General features: G+C 30.7%; 1 protein-coding gene across 2 annotated transcripts; it reads left to right on the plus strand.

The window, feature by feature from the left end:
- Window positions 1-1360: 1360 nt before the first annotated feature.
- On the plus strand, window positions 1361-15136 carry LOC105780745 (pleiotropic drug resistance protein 3). 2 transcript variants are annotated; one of them, XM_052629517.1, is made up of 24 exons: window positions 1361-1652; window positions 1729-1852; window positions 1925-2013; window positions 2089-2173; window positions 4665-4824; window positions 5074-5150; window positions 5294-5338; window positions 5416-5509; window positions 5580-5881; window positions 5981-6262; window positions 6363-6676; window positions 6756-6916; window positions 6994-7097; window positions 10915-11068; window positions 11153-11269; window positions 11343-11416; window positions 12115-12447; window positions 12539-12829; window positions 12934-13017; window positions 13114-13247; window positions 13668-13901; window positions 13990-14161; window positions 14248-14502; window positions 14796-15136. In XM_052629517.1, exons 1-24 carry the CDS (start codon window positions 1447-1449, stop codon window positions 15060-15062), a joined length of 4158 nt encoding a protein of 1385 aa, XP_052485477.1. In that variant the 5' UTR covers window positions 1361-1446; the 3' UTR covers window positions 15063-15136. The 2 variants fall into 2 exon arrangements, with proteins under 2 accessions (XP_052485477.1, XP_012460690.1); XM_012605236.2 differs by having other exon boundaries at window positions 1362-1652; window positions 5419-5509.
- Window positions 15137-15649: the final 513 nt, after the last annotated feature.

Consider the following 15649-nt stretch of genomic DNA (forward strand, 5'->3'; position numbering starts at 1 on the left):
AAGAAAAGGATGGTGTAGGTGATTTGATTTAAAATTTTGAAACTACAGTTCAGAGGCATAGCTAGGGACTGACCCCCTAAAATGAAAAAAAATTTATTTAGGCCTTTTAAAATTTCTCATTAGTAAAAGTAAAATTGTACTTTAAAAAATGATAAAAATTTGATTTAATCCTTTATAAAGTATCATTCAAATGTTGAAATTATATTTTTACTATCATAAAAATTACAATTTAATTTTGACCCCTAAAAAAATTTCTGACTTCCACCTTCTACAATTTGTCTGCAGGCAGCCTCAATGCCGTCTCTGCTCAGGAATGGAAAGAAGGAATAACTAATTATGTATTTAATACTGTAAATTGTCAAAATTGACTTTTCAATATTAAAATTGTCAAAGTAAGTATATGTTGTTCATTATTAAATTTAAAATCGGTATCCTTTTATATAAAATACTTTTTGATATATTGTTGGTGTATAAGTCTCATGTATTATCAGTAAATTGTAACACATTATTATTCGATTAAAACAAAAATATGAAGGACTTATAAATAAATACTAATAATTTTATTCAAACATTATTAAACATTAATCATAACTATTATAAAGATATATTAATAATTCTAATTTAAGATCTTGGGTTTATGAATTTAGAGTTTAAGATTTTACCATTTTTATAATTTATTAGTATTTACTTATGTTTAAAGAAAGTTAGTAGTATTTATTTATAAGCCCTCCATTATTTTTTGTTTTATTTAATGATGAGATGCAATATTATTATTTATCGATGGTGCATGAGATCGATATACCAACAATGCATTCAATATTCTATTATAGATTTATAGATGTATCTAACTACTTACACATGATCCTTTTATGTTCCAACAGTTATGCATATATATAATAAAGTTAATTAATTAAAATCAAGCTTTAATTAATAATCACCTAACAATTACCTAACTTTAATAATTAGTCAGTGTGAACTTATAGGAACTATCCGTAACATTTACTTATCCTAATAAAGTTGAATAAACATTTAAACCCACTTAATTATTTAACAGTTCTTTAAGAAACAATAATATTTAACATTATGTTCTATATTAATATTTATAGCTATACCTATTGTATGCAATAATAAGATATAATGCACTTTCAAATAAAATATAAATTCAAATATTAAAAATAAGGTTATTCGAAAAAGCAATCACGGGCATAGAATATAAACAATAAACGGAATATAAAAAATACTATTAATCCATAAAAAAAAAAAGTTGGTAACTATTGCACACATATCACTTATAATTACTAGATATAAAAAAAATTTACACATGATATAAGTGGTAGATTCTGAAATGATGGTCTCCGCCATATATGCATATATATACAGAGGGCGAGGCCTGCAGACATAAGTTCATAGTGGAAAACTGGAAACTATTGTGTTGAGTTGGTTAGTATGGAACGTGTATATGGTGAAATGGAGTCGCAATGTTCAACAGATAAAGGTGATGGGACTGTAGCAGGGTTTGGTAGAGGAGTGGAAGTGGTAGATATTAAGAAGCTTAGTGCTGAGGAGCGCCATGTTTTGATAGAGAAGCTTATCAAAAACATAGAGAAAGATAACCTCCAGTTGTTGCAAAAGACTAGAAAAAGACTGGACAGGTCCTAACCTAATTTCCCTTTGTTTGTTCCATTTAGACATGTAATCTAAATCACTGGGTATTTTATTTGTTTGTAGAGTTGGTGTAAAGTTGCCCACAGTGGAGGTGAGATACAGAAATCTTAGCGTGGAAGCTGAATGTGATGTGGTTCATGGGAAGCCTCTACCCACGTTGTGGAATTGTCTTCTGTCCGTTCTCTGTGTAAGTAGTATGAAGGAGAAGCTTTTTTTCAAAGATTGCTAGTAAATGAATTGGAAATTTGTTTTTGGACAGTACCCTGCAGTAAGGCTGTTTGGTTTTAAGACACACCGAGCCAAGATAAGCATTATTAACAATGTTAGCGGCATCATAAAGCCTGGAAGGTATGAAAGCCCTAGAATTAATGCTTGATTGATTGATTGATAGATATGGATGTAATTCAATGAGATTTTGTGCAGGATGAACCTGCTGCTTGGCCCTCCTGGATGTGGGAAGACCTCCCTGTTGAAGGCACTTTCAGCGAATCTAAACGGATCTCTCAAGGTATCACCTACATTCTTTCTTGGAAAAATGGCTTTTCCTCTATACTATTTTTACATTCACTCAACTATTCCTTGAATTGGATCAGACTTAAATGACAAGAAAGCTTTTAACGCTTATTTTCTATGATTAAAAACTATGATTTTTCTTAAGGATTTAAATTTGGTAATTGCTTCATTTGAGGGTTTTTTTTTTTTTTAAATTAGGTATTGAACTTAGCAAATATTTTCACATTGAGATTTCAACTTTTATTCAAGTTAATCCTTAAATACTTTAAAGTGGCCTTAACTTAGGAACAATTGTCAATATCAGCGCTTCATTTAGACAAAAAAATTAAGTCTAATATGGGAATAATTGTAAGTTTAAAACCTAACTTGAAAAAAAATTACTAAATTTAGACCCAAATAATGGTTTAATCTTTTCTTAAAATACATCAAATATTTTTTATGAGAATCAATTTTTTCTAATAATTCATTCAGCTTTAGAGCCACTTGAGAAAGATTTAGATGAGTTGTATTTGAACATGACCTTAGTTCAATAATAAAAATAAAATTGATTCTAGTTTTAACTTAGATCTACAAGTAGGGACGTTTTGTTGGTGTATATATAAAAGTCACGATTAATTCAGCATTTACTTAAACTTATACTCCCAATATCCATGATGAAATTTTTTCTTATATGTATGGAAGTAACAATGTTATAAAATAAAGTGATATATATATATATAATCAAGCCCTCTATTTTTGTTGCAGAAAAGAACAAATCTATCTTCCTTGTTAGCGCACCAGCAACTTGATATAGAAATGATACAACATATCATATCATACCATATTAAAATATGATATAAAATATAAATATGTGGCATAATATAATTTCTAATTTTGTAAAATAATTCATTTATTAGATTTAATATATTAATTTTAAATAATTAATATTGTAAGAGGTATATATTCTAAATAAAAATATTCTTTTAAAAACTGTAATTATTTTCTAAACATTTTATGTATATAAATTAAATTTGTTAAGAAAACATACTTAAGAATCAATTAATTTAGTAAGGACTATTTTATCAAAAAGATTAGTAGGGACTATTATAGTAAAACAGAAGAGGTATTTTCAGAAATAGTTAAAATACAAAAATGGGAGGACTATTCCTATAATTTAAAAAGGCTGGGAGTCGTTTTCTAAGATACATATATTAGACGATCGAACCCTTCATTTTTTTTTGATAAAACGACACTAAATAAATATGGTCTAACATAGTTGGTCAAATAATGGTGGCATATCTTTTTTTTAATATTTTATTGGTTAAAATATGAGATAAGTTTCTATATTTTTAAAGTTTAAAATTTATTTTTTTTAGTTTTATATTTCAAATTTCAAGTCAAAATGTTAACATTGTTAATTTTTTCTCTAAAATTTGTTGGTGTGACATTTTAAAAAAAAACTCACTTAGTAACCATGTAATAAAAAATGACGTTATAATTAACTTAGATTTAACGGAAAAATTTAACGGTGTTAATAGTTGGATATTAATTTTGAAATTTGAAAGTGGAGGAATATATTTCCAGCAATAAAAGTATAATGACTAAATTCTAAAATTTTGAAAGTTACAAGGACTTATTGCATATTTTGACCATTTTATTTCTCTAAAATAATAAAAATTATATAATTATATAAAAGAAATTATGTATAAAAACTATGATAATTTTTCATACAAAATAATATATGATAAAATCCTTTTAGTGAATGAACTATAAGATACAATAAAAGTATATTAAAAGTTAATTGCACTAAACATCCCCAATTTATGGTCTTTATTTTAATTGGTCCCTAAACTTTAAAACATTCTAATTACATCTCTAAACTATCAATGTTATATCAATTAGTTTCTTTTGTTAGTAAAATCGTTAATTTAACTGTTAAATGACAAGTCGGATATTATGTGACAAAATTAAAAATTAAAAATTTGAGAAACATGAATACTATAAAATAGATACATATTTTAGAAATCTTAATTTTAGAAATCTTAATTAAAAATTTAAGAAAAATGATACTATAAAAATAGTTTTACCGTTCACTAATTTGTTTTCACTTTTACTTTTAAAAGTTATGCGATAATGTTCTATTTATTCATTTTAGATTTAGCTATATAAGGTTTGACATGTTATTTATCGGTTAATTTAATAGTTTTAACAATAAAATGACCTAATTTATGTAACGTGAATGGTTTGAGGATGTAATTAGAAAATTTTGAAGTTTAAAGGCTAATCTAAAATGAAGGTAATAGTTTGAGAAAGTCTTGTGCAATTAACTCTTATATTAAAGATAATAAGAAATAGAATTTATTTTGTTAAGTTTTCGTTTTAAATATACTATTCATATAATGTTGTGAAAGCAGGTTGGCAAAATGCAAAAAGTATATAATAGGCTAAATTTATAGAACAAGTAAGATGGTTTGAAGAATCTCTATTTTTTGGGTTGATTGTAATAGGTAAGCGGGGAAGTTTCTTATAATGGATACAAGCTAGAAGAATTTGTTCCACAGAAGACGTCAGCATATATAAGCCAAGATGACTTGCATATTCCGGAGTTGACAGTCAGGGAAACACTTGATTTTTCTGCTCGTTGTCAGGGTTTAGGCAACCGACAAGGTGCTATTTCATTAATCAATATTTTGTATTCTTTTCCCACTATTTTTAGCAAAGAAACATAAAAAAAAATGAGCATGCAGTCTCACTCGCTCGCTCAATGAAGATATTGTTCTCGATGTGTTTATGCTTAGTTTTAATCTCGAGATTTTGTCTCCCTATTTTAATACTCAAAATAACATTTATCTCTTCTGTTCGGAAATTTTTCTGGCTTGGTTGGTACTCAATAACATTTGTTTTATGGTTACGAAGAATTAATGATGGAGGTAAGCAGAAGGGAGAAGGAAGCAGGGATTGTTCCAGATCCAGATATTGATGCTTACATGAAGGTATATGACAAAACAAGATGAAGTTTAAGTGTCAGAATATTTGGTTTGAACTTTAATTTTTTGGATTTTGCATATAGTTTGTTCTACTAGTGGATGTTATTTGAGAAATTTATAAATTATAACAATTTGGTCTGATTATACAGGCTACATGGGAAAGCCGAACCCTTCAAACGGACTACATACTAAAAGTAAATTTTGGTGACCAAGCTTAATCATGCTTCCTTTTATAATGCGTAGGTCTTATGTTTCCAAACCCTTGACACAGCAGATTCTTGGACTTGATATTTGTGCTGGTACAATAGTTGGAGATGCCCTTCAAAGAGGTATCTCTGGTGGTCAGAAGAAGAGGGTGACCACAGGTAATCATTTCATGTTGAATAGTTGAGCTATTCAATCTTGTATTGATATACATGTATGTAAATTGTGCAGGGGAGATCATTGTTGGCCCTATAAAAACTTTGTTTATGGACGAAATCACCAATGGTCTTGACAGTTCCACAGCATTTCAAATTGTTTCTTGTCTGCAGCAACTGGTGCATATCACAGACGCAACTTTGTTGGTCGCATTGCTTCAGCCTTCACCTGAGACCTTTGAGCTTTTCGACGACATTATATTGATGGCTGAAGGAAAAATTTTATATCATGGACCACGTGACGCCGTTGTCGAATTCTTCGAAAGCTGTGGCTTTAGATGTCCTCAAAGGAAAGAGATTGTAGACTTCCTTCAAGAGGCAAGTGAAATCCTGCTTCAGTTATTCTTCTTTTCTCGTAACCCCAGAGTATTTGTCTTATTTCTTCAGCTTGAAGTTTGATATATGAGTATGCTGTAGGTATTATCCAAGAAAGATCAAGCACAATACTGGTACAATACTGAGTTACCCTACTCCTACATTTCAGCCGATGTGTTCTCCGAGAACTTTAGAGCATCTCCTTTGAGAAAACGGATAGAGGAGGATCTGTCAGAGCCATATGATAAATCTCAATGCCACAAGAATGCTCTTTCCTTTAATTTCTATTCTGTTTCAAGATGGGAAATCTTCAGAGCTTGCATGTCAAGAGAAGTTCTCCTCATGAGAAGGAACAAATATTTGTATATATTCAAATTCACTCAGGTCTCGTTTTATTTATATTTATATCATCATCATCTCTGCTTTAGTTTTGGAAACATAAATTGAGATGTAAGTGTTAACTTAAAAACTTGTTTCATGGCAGGTTGTCATCATTGCAATTGTGACAATGACTTCATTTCTTAAGAGTGGTATGGATATTGATGCGCTTCATGCAAATTACTACTTGGGAGCGATATTTTATGCAGTCTTGATACTTCTTGTTGATGAATTTTCTGAGCTAGCCGTGACTGTTTCAAGACTCTCAAGTTTCTACAAGCAGAAAACGTTGGGGTTTTACCCAGCATGGGCTTTTGCAATCCCATGTATTATTTTACAGATTCCCGTTTCATTTTTTCAGTCCCTGGTTTGGACATCTCTTACCTATTACGTCATAGGATACAGCCCTCAAGTTTGGAGGTGAGTGAGTTTCAAAAACTGTAATTTTTGAAAGAAATTATTGGCACTCAGGTTTCTGTGACCTTTACCTTTCCTTCAGGTTCTTCCGTCAGTTCCTTGTGTATTTTACTATGCAAGTATCATCGGCATCCCTGTTTCGTTTCTTGGCATCCGTTTGCCAAACTATGGATTCTTCAATAGCAGCTGCCACTCTTATAATTTTCACGAAACAGATAGTTTGTGGCTTCATCATTCCACAATGTAATATAGTTCTTAGTAAGTATGAAACCTACTAACAATCAATGATGATTCCTTTAATGTTATTCCTTTGGTTACAGCATCCATGCCAAGCTGGTTGAGGTGGGTGTTTTGGGTTTCCCCAGCCACATATGCAACCATAGGGCTCTCAGGAAATGAATTCCATGCTCCAAGATGGCAAAGGGTAAGAGTAATGACATCTCTCTCTCTCATCAATTTGATCATTATTTTTTCGAATTAAATTTCACCATCAACCTTTTAAAAAAGGTTGAATTGTTAATCTTTTAACAGAAATACTAATTAAAATATTAATATTTTACTCATGGCAGCCTACATGACAGTCCATGTATCATTCATACTATGTTTTTTATTTTTATGAGCTTATATATATATATATATATATTGAATTTTGAACTTATTTTTGTTTTTAAATATTTTTATAAAGTTTAATTTATTTGTTGACGTGATATATAAGATAAATAGTGTCATGTCAAGCATGAAATACATGTAGACTACCATGCAATTTTCCATATCAACATTGTTAAAAATTAACATTTTAGCTAACATTTTCATTAAAAAGTGATTTGACTCTTTTGAAAGACCAATGGTCAAATTTAACTAAAAAAGAAGAAGAATCAAATTGACAAAAGATGTAAATGTTGAGGCTAAATTTAATATTATGCCTTTTGTTAATCCATGAAACAATTTAACAACAATTTAACTATAGTAGGATAGGTCCAATTTAGCCCTTAACGTGTACATCTTTTGTTAATTTGACCATTGACCTTTCAAAAAGAGTTGAATTCAACCCTTATTTTAAAAAGAATTGAATTGTTAATTTTTTAACAGAAATATAAGATAAAATGCTAAATATTTAATCATGCCAGCTTGCATGACAATCCATATGTCTAACTCGCATGACAATCCATATGTCCTTCATACTATGCCTTTTAATTTTATGAACTTTATATATATTTTGGAATTTGAATTTATTTTTATTTTTTTGAATATTTTTATAAATTTTAAATTATTTGCTGACGTAACATATAAGAAAAATAGTGTCATGTCAGCATAAAGTTCATGTGGATTGCCATGCGATTTGTCATGCTAACATTGTTAAAAAGACTTAATGTTTTTGTCAATATTTTCGTTAAAAAAAGTTTTGACTTTCTAAAATGTTAGTGGTCATAAGAGTTAAATTGATAAAAGATGTAAATGTTGAGAGCTAAATTTATTATTATACCCCATGAAACATTTTAACAACAATTTAATGATAGTAGGATAGGTCCGATTTCCTATACAACCTTTCCTAGTAAAAGCTGATAACAACTAGGTATTGACATAATAGAAAAGATAAAGTGATCGTTGTAATTTGATAATAGTAGAAACGATATTATTATTAGCATTTTTTGTGAGAGAATAGATAATTGAACATGGTGAAAATGTTGGTGTTGTGAACTTTCAAAACACAAATAAATTTAAAACTTCACCATGTGGTATAAATAATTAACATAGTTATGTTGAAAATTTAAAAATTTAGGGATGAGGTACAAGCCTATAATATTTGAGTCACTCATGATGGAAACTCGACTCAACATAGGTTTAACGTCAAGTCTTAAGATCAATTAGACAAAGTACATCATTAGTATTTGACTACTAGCACTATAAAATGATCTATAATATATCATCTCAAGTTAAAAGTGTTAGGTGCCCATAATGATAAAGGAAGGATGAGCGATATACTCTTAATAGACTTATAACATAAATATGTTTGATGTTATAATTACAAGAATACCCTCGATGAGATCTATCTATGTGAGTGAAAGTGTGACCGCTTCTAGTAACTCAGGGCTTGACTCTAATAGCATTCATGAAAAGAGGTTATAGACACTGACCATAATAGTGTTCATGAATATTGTGCATTGATTGGCATTGAAATTGTTATGTGAGATATGTTCGGTTAATCAAATGGGATAGTTGGCTCAATGCACAGTCTACCATGCAATTTTGATTAACCTTAGCATGTTTTCACTAAGTGAATGTTCAATTGTAAGATACCTTCATTTATGCAATTGATTTCCAAAATTATCAAAATTTAGAATATTTTGAAAATTGGGGGAATTTGTTGAAACATTTTCAAAATATTTGTAATGTTCCAATAGTTACAAGTGAAAGGTTACAAGTGATCATAAAGTTATATCACTTGGCTATTGACCAAGAGTTGTCATTATTCATAATGATAAGGTATGTCTCTTAAATACGAAACTTGTGTCACTTGGTTAATTAATAAAGAGTTATAATTATTCAAGTATATATTTATTGAATAGATAGATTTATTGGTAATATAGGCAACTATCCAAATAAACATGTTGAATAGTTATATCTTTATGAAAAATATGAGAACTCTTATAAATAGGAGTGAATTTTCATTTGCATGGTACAACCAAAAACATAGAAACAAAATTTCTTTCTATTCTCCTATAATTTTTATATTCAAAGATTGTTTTATAATAAATTCCTACAAAAGTTTTTTTTTATAGAACTTGATATTCTTGCGATGTTTTGATTAATGCTCAGTGAATTATTTTTCGTCAGTACAAAACATAAGCAGTCGTTGAATTTCATTGTGTCATTGAGATTCATTTACCTAAAACTTTTTTGCATACCAAAATATAGATAAAGTGAATAAAACCTTAAACATAGTGACATGGTGCATACCATGAGAATCCTTTAACTAGTCATTACACCAATCACCCACTTTCAAATTCTTCCGATAGATGTTAAAAGATATTTTATTTGTAGGGCATGCCATTTTAATACCATTGTTTTTTTAATAACCAATTAATTTTATTATAAGTATAATAACAAATTTAGTCTTTAATATTTATATCTTTTGTCACTTTGGCCCTTACTATTACTTTTTAAGCTAAATTTGGCCATTAACCTTTTAAAATGAGTCAAATTCGACAATCAACATTTCAAAAATATTTGAATTGTTACTTTTAAAAGAAATACTGACTAAAGCACTAAATTTTTAATCATTCCAGTCCGTATGACAATCCATATGTCATTCATGCTATGCTTTTGAATTTTTATGGACTTTATATATATATATAGAATTTTGAACTTGTTTTTATTTTTATTTTGAATATTTTATAAATCTTAAATTATTTGTTGATGTGCCATATAAGACAACCAGTGTCATGTCAACGTGAAGTACATATGAATTGCCATGTGTTTGTCACACTAACATTATTAAAAATTTAATGTTTTAGCTAACATGTTAGTTAAATGAAAAATAATTTAATTCCTTTTAAAAGATTAATTATCAGATTTAATTAAAAAAAGAATAAACATCAAATTGATAAAATTGATAAAAATATAAAGGTTAAAATTAATCCATGAAACAGTTTAACAACAATTTAATGACACTAGGATAGGTCCAAATTTCTATACAAAGCGCTTTGGTAGTAAAATCTGATAACAACCCAGTGCTGAGTACTGACATAGCTCGTTTCTGGTTTCCTGCTGATCCTGACAAAGCCCACATCTACCATCAACTCCCATATCCCATGAAATCAGTCTGTTCTTGGTATGCAGTCTATCTTGGATGGCCATTCAAGCCACCAGCAAATGCTTAGGGATCTGTAAAGGAAACCATGTAGCCTGTCCAGATATATGTTTCTAGGAAACTTCCAAACTAGTGAAGCCTTCTGATAGGTGATGAATGCAGAGATACATTCCTTACCCGCATGGAAATCCCCATTTTGCTCAGTATTTGTCCAGATGGGAGTCAGAAGTCTCACATTTGTCCTTAAAATGTGCCTTAAAAACTAGCTTTTGAGATCATGTTTTAAGTTTCATTTTTACTCAACATGACATGTATGATGTATCTTAACACAAACAAATGTAGATCCTATGAAAGCTAGAATTCAACTTAATTCATTTTCCTCATCCCTCATAGCCAAGTAAAACAAATTCATTCTTTGCTTATTTTGCAGGTCCAGGAAACAAACTCTACATTAGGCCAAGAAATACTAAAAAGCCATGGATTTGACTTTGAAGATTATTTTTTCTGGATTTCAATTGCCGTATTACTTGGTTTTGCTTTAGTGTGGAACATTGGATTTACTTTGGCCTTAAGTTTCTTGAATCGTAAGCTCCATTCTTTTGCTTCATTGTTTTCCAGAGAAGAGAAACACATGGTTACTCATTTTTCACTCGTTTAAACTCATTCAGCCCCTGGATCTTCTCGAGTTGTCATTTCTCATGAAAAGCTTTCCACACTAAGGAAAGGGGATTCTCTCAATGGTTCAGATAAGGAAGATGTGTCTAAAAAGGAAGAATCTAGTAAAGGTTCATTCTTTTATCTTGATTTCCTAAAATCACTGCTTTTTGTTTGAACTATTATTCATGTCTGCCTTCACAGGGAGAATGGTATTACCTTTCGATTCCTCAACATTAACATTTCAGAATGTCCAGTACTGTGTTGACACACCTCAGGTAATCACGCCATCTTTTCCTTATGCAACATAACTATAGAGAACCAAATTGGGAAGACTTCATTAACCCTGACATGACTTCTTAATCCATGTATGCCTTGCTTTTTTGTCATGTTTTATGATATCTATACAAATTTTATTTTGTTAAGAATCGTAATGCTCACTGTGAACAGAATATCATGTTTGAGAATTTGTGTTAACATGTGTTTATATTTAACGCAGATTTCGTGTTTTACTTATATTATGTATATTCATGAGCCATTGGATAACACAATACTATTGATATCATTATGGTTTTTGTCCTCTTTAATTTTTAATATCTTTTAACTTTTAAATTGTATTTTTTATCACATCATCATAAAATGAATGAAAAAATTGATTCCGTATTGCCACGAGATGATATGTTAATATTTAATTACTTTTTAAAATAAAAATATTTTTTATTAATTTGAATGAATTTTAATTTTAAAATTTTTAAAAATAATTAAATATTAAAATGTCATCCACGTGACAATCTATGTATACATCATGGTAGCAAAATTAATTAATGTTACTTTTTTCCATATGGATTGATAAAATATAAATTTAATACTTAAAAAAGAAGGGAGAAACTAAAAGAAGGGCTAAAAGTTATATATATTTTTGTAAAATTGGAGTTATGCCTGCTATTATTGGCGCATTGTTTGACTATATTCTTAGGAAATGAGAAAAGGAGGGTATGCCCAGAGAAAACTCAAAATACTTTCAGATATCACCGGAGCAGCTAGGCCTGGTGTTCTAACAGCACTGATGGGGGCTACTGGAGCTGGGAAAACTACTCTTCTTGATGTTCTTGCAGGGAGAAAAACAATAGGATGCATAGAAGGCGAAATCAGAGTTAACGGTTACCCTAAGGTTCAAGAAACATTTGTTAGGATATCAGGTTATTGTGAGCAAAATGATGTACATTCTCCTCAAATCACAGTGAAGGAATCTTTGATTTTTTCTGCTTGGCTGCGCCTTCCTGCTTGTATTGATTCAAAAACTAAAACTGTAAGTCCTCAAAGATGTAGAAATGCTGATTCTTTTCTATCAAAATTCATGGTAATTTGTCTTAAATCTGCTGGTTTAATGGATTCCGCAGGAATTTGTGCAAGAAGTTATTGAGACCATTGAACTTGGTGGAGTCAAGGATGCTTTAGTGGGCACACCTGGTCTTAGAGGTCTATCAACGGAGCAACGGAAACGACTTACAATAGCTGTGGAACTCGTTGCTAATCCTTCTATAATATTCATGGATGAACCTACCACAGGTTTGGCTACAAGAGCTGCCGCCATTGTCATGCGTGCGGTGAAGAATGTAGCTGATACAGGTAGAACAATTGTTTGCACGATCCACCAACCGAGCAATGACATATTTGAATCATTCGATGAGGTAAAAAATCCATTTCTTAGGCTAGAATTATTTGGACCATTATATTTCCTTGCCATCATGAAAAAGTTGAATAAAAGAATCCTATACTCTCTTTTAATGCTCAGTTGATTTTTCTAAAACATGGTGGGAGTGTGATCTACTATGGGCCAATAGGACCACATTCAAGTAAGGTTACAGAATATTTTGAGGTTAGTTGCCCACTTTTGCTTCTTTCATTATCTGATAAATGTACCAAACTTATTGCTTCCTGACCGTAAACTGCCGCCTTCTATTCTTCATGATAGAATATACCTGGGGTGCCCAAGATCAAAGATAATTGCAACCCGGCAACATGGATTCTAGAGGTTGCTTCAGCTTCAGCAGAAAGAGAACTTGGGATCGACTTTGCCGAAATTTACAAGAATTCTGCCTTATATGAGTAAGTTAAATTAGAACATAGTAATTCTTGTGTTTTCTAAAGTTGAACAAGGAGCCAGTGATTTCTTCTTTAGATGCATGTTCTTGTCTAGAAGTTCTAATGTTCATATTGTGGTGATAGATTCAGTTTACAAGTTTTCCTATTCCCAGTTGTTTGGTTCCATTGCTGGCTCTAGTCATAACTTAAAAGCATTATTTTCTTTTTCAATTAATTGCATATCCCTGGACCTGATAATTTTGTACATAACACTAGAAAAATAACAAAAATATTACATAAACACAACATGAGTACAAGAACAGGAGCACAACTCGAATATACTATACGGATTGTTAACAGGTAGCCGGGATGCTTAAATACAGTTGAGAGTAGTATTAGTGGATATTTATAAAGGTGCGAATGAACCATTCTTTTCCCTGGTAGGAACAACATAGAGCTTGTAAGGCAATTGAGTAATCCAGCTCCAGGTCCAGGTTCAAGAGAACTGCATTTTCCAACCCAATTTGCTCAAAACTACTGGGGACAGATCAAAAGTTGCCTATGGAAACTCCATTTATCTTATTGGAGAACTCCTTCCTATAACTTGATGCGTTTCTTTTTCACTATCTCAGTCTCTTTGATCTTGGGCCTACTGTTCTGGAACCAAGGAACGAAAATGTAAGTGTAGTTAAATTTGTAAAGGAATCATTATTATTATAGGCAGCAGTTCTGGTGATACATTTTGATAATCTTCTACTCATTACAGAAACAACCAACAGAGTTTATTCAACATTTTTGGTTCAATGTATGGTGCTGTGATATTCCTCGGATGCAACAGTGGTTCAGCTGTTCAACCATTTGTGGCAACTGAGAGAATCATTATGTATCGAGAAAGATTCGCAGGGATGTACTGTTCCTGGTGTTATACCCTTGCACAGGTAACATAAAAACACGTGAACTTAATAAATGTTATAATACAGTAAACACAGTTATAACATGTAAAAGTAATATGAATGAATTGCAGGTGTTGATTGAGATACCATATCTATTTACACAAGCTGTAGTGTTTGTGATACTCACATATAGTATGATAGGGTACAATGTGACAACATATAAGGTGTTTTGGTACTTTTATGCCATCTTCTCTACACTGCTGGGCTTCAACTATTTAGGGATGCTTCTTGTCGCTTTGACACCCAATGTCGCAATAGCTGGAGCTTTAACCTCTTTTTTCTATCCATTGTTTAATCTTTTCTCTGGGTTTTTGCTTCCCAAACCGGTAAGTTGTTTGCATCTCATTACTCTTCATCCTTCTTCTCCTAAAGAAATATATATTAAATTTGCTGTTACTAACATTAATCTTACTCAGAATGTGGTTATGTAATATTCCCACATACTGTGTAACATTTAGACTTCCAATTTGTTCATATTTTTTTTGTTTTCCACCTAATCGTTAATAAGTATTAAGTTTGGGTTTAAACGTGTGTAAAAGGTAAATCTTAGCTCATATTCTTGAATATAACGGAAAAGAAAAATGTAAATAACATAATAATTTTGTTGTTGTTTATGTAGAAAATACCTGGCTGGTGGATCTGGATGTATTATTTAGTGCCCACATCTTGGACTTTGGATGTGTTGCTGACTTCACAATTTGGAGATGTAAATGATGAAATTGTGGTATATACTCAAACTACAACAATAGCTAAACTGCTAGACCAATATTTTGGGTTTGGCAATCATCACATTATGCTTTCCGCAGTTGTTCTCTCTTCTTATCCCTTAATTTATTCATCACTTTTTGTATTTTTTATCAAGCGTCTCAACTTTGAGCGAAGATGAATTATTTTCTCCTAATTTGTCGTAAGAAATTAACATGTAAGGATTTTCTCAATAAGTTAGAATTCTTTGTTTTATTTCTCTGTATTTTTTTTGCAAATTCTAAAGCATATGGATTCCTTTATACATGGAACAAAATCTTAGTTGGATCAGTTTGTTTCCTCTTCAGAACATTATATCTAAGAAAATCCCAGCTAAATAATTAATTACTCTTTTGTTTAAATTATTAATATTATTTATGCAAATTTGTTGTTTTGAGTAAATTTTTTTTACAGTCGCAAGCATTGTAGTATTATATAGACCGACTAAATGACACATCCTTATCAGCTGCTTAAGGCTAAGCACCATATAATCTTCGATAATGGATGTTGGATTTGTTGTATCACAACTCTTAATTGTTGACTAAATTGGTGAATATCCGATCTAATTGGCTCTACCTTCCAATGTAACTGGTTTTCATCCAATAGAAACTTCCTCCATCAATTTTGAGAATCCTAGCAAATACATTGTTCAACATTAAGCCTTTGAACCTTAGTTAATAGTTCTTGTGTAACACCTCAAAATAGGGCTTAGGAGTTCAAGGGTAATTT

Source organism: Gossypium raimondii, chromosome 4 (assembly GCF_025698545.1).
Source record: "Gossypium raimondii isolate GPD5lz chromosome 4, ASM2569854v1, whole genome shotgun sequence".
NCBI lineage: Eukaryota > Viridiplantae > Streptophyta > Magnoliopsida > Malvales > Malvaceae > Gossypium > Gossypium raimondii.

What these genes read in the sequence shown, in the direction of transcription:
- LOC105780745 (XM_052629517.1), top strand. Translation starts at nt 1,447, where the DNA reads ATGGAACGTGTATATGGTGAAATGGAGTCGCAATGTTCAACAGATAAA. An exon ending in TACAGCCCTCAAGTTTGGAG is followed by an intron (nt 6,677 to 6,755) that starts GTGAGTGAGTTT and finishes CCTTTCCTTCAG; the next exon opens with GTTCTTCCGTCAGTTCCTTG. An exon ending in TATTTGAATCATTCGATGAG is followed by an intron (nt 12,830 to 12,933) that starts GTAAAAAATCCA and finishes TTTAATGCTCAG; the next exon opens with TTGATTTTTCTAAAACATGG.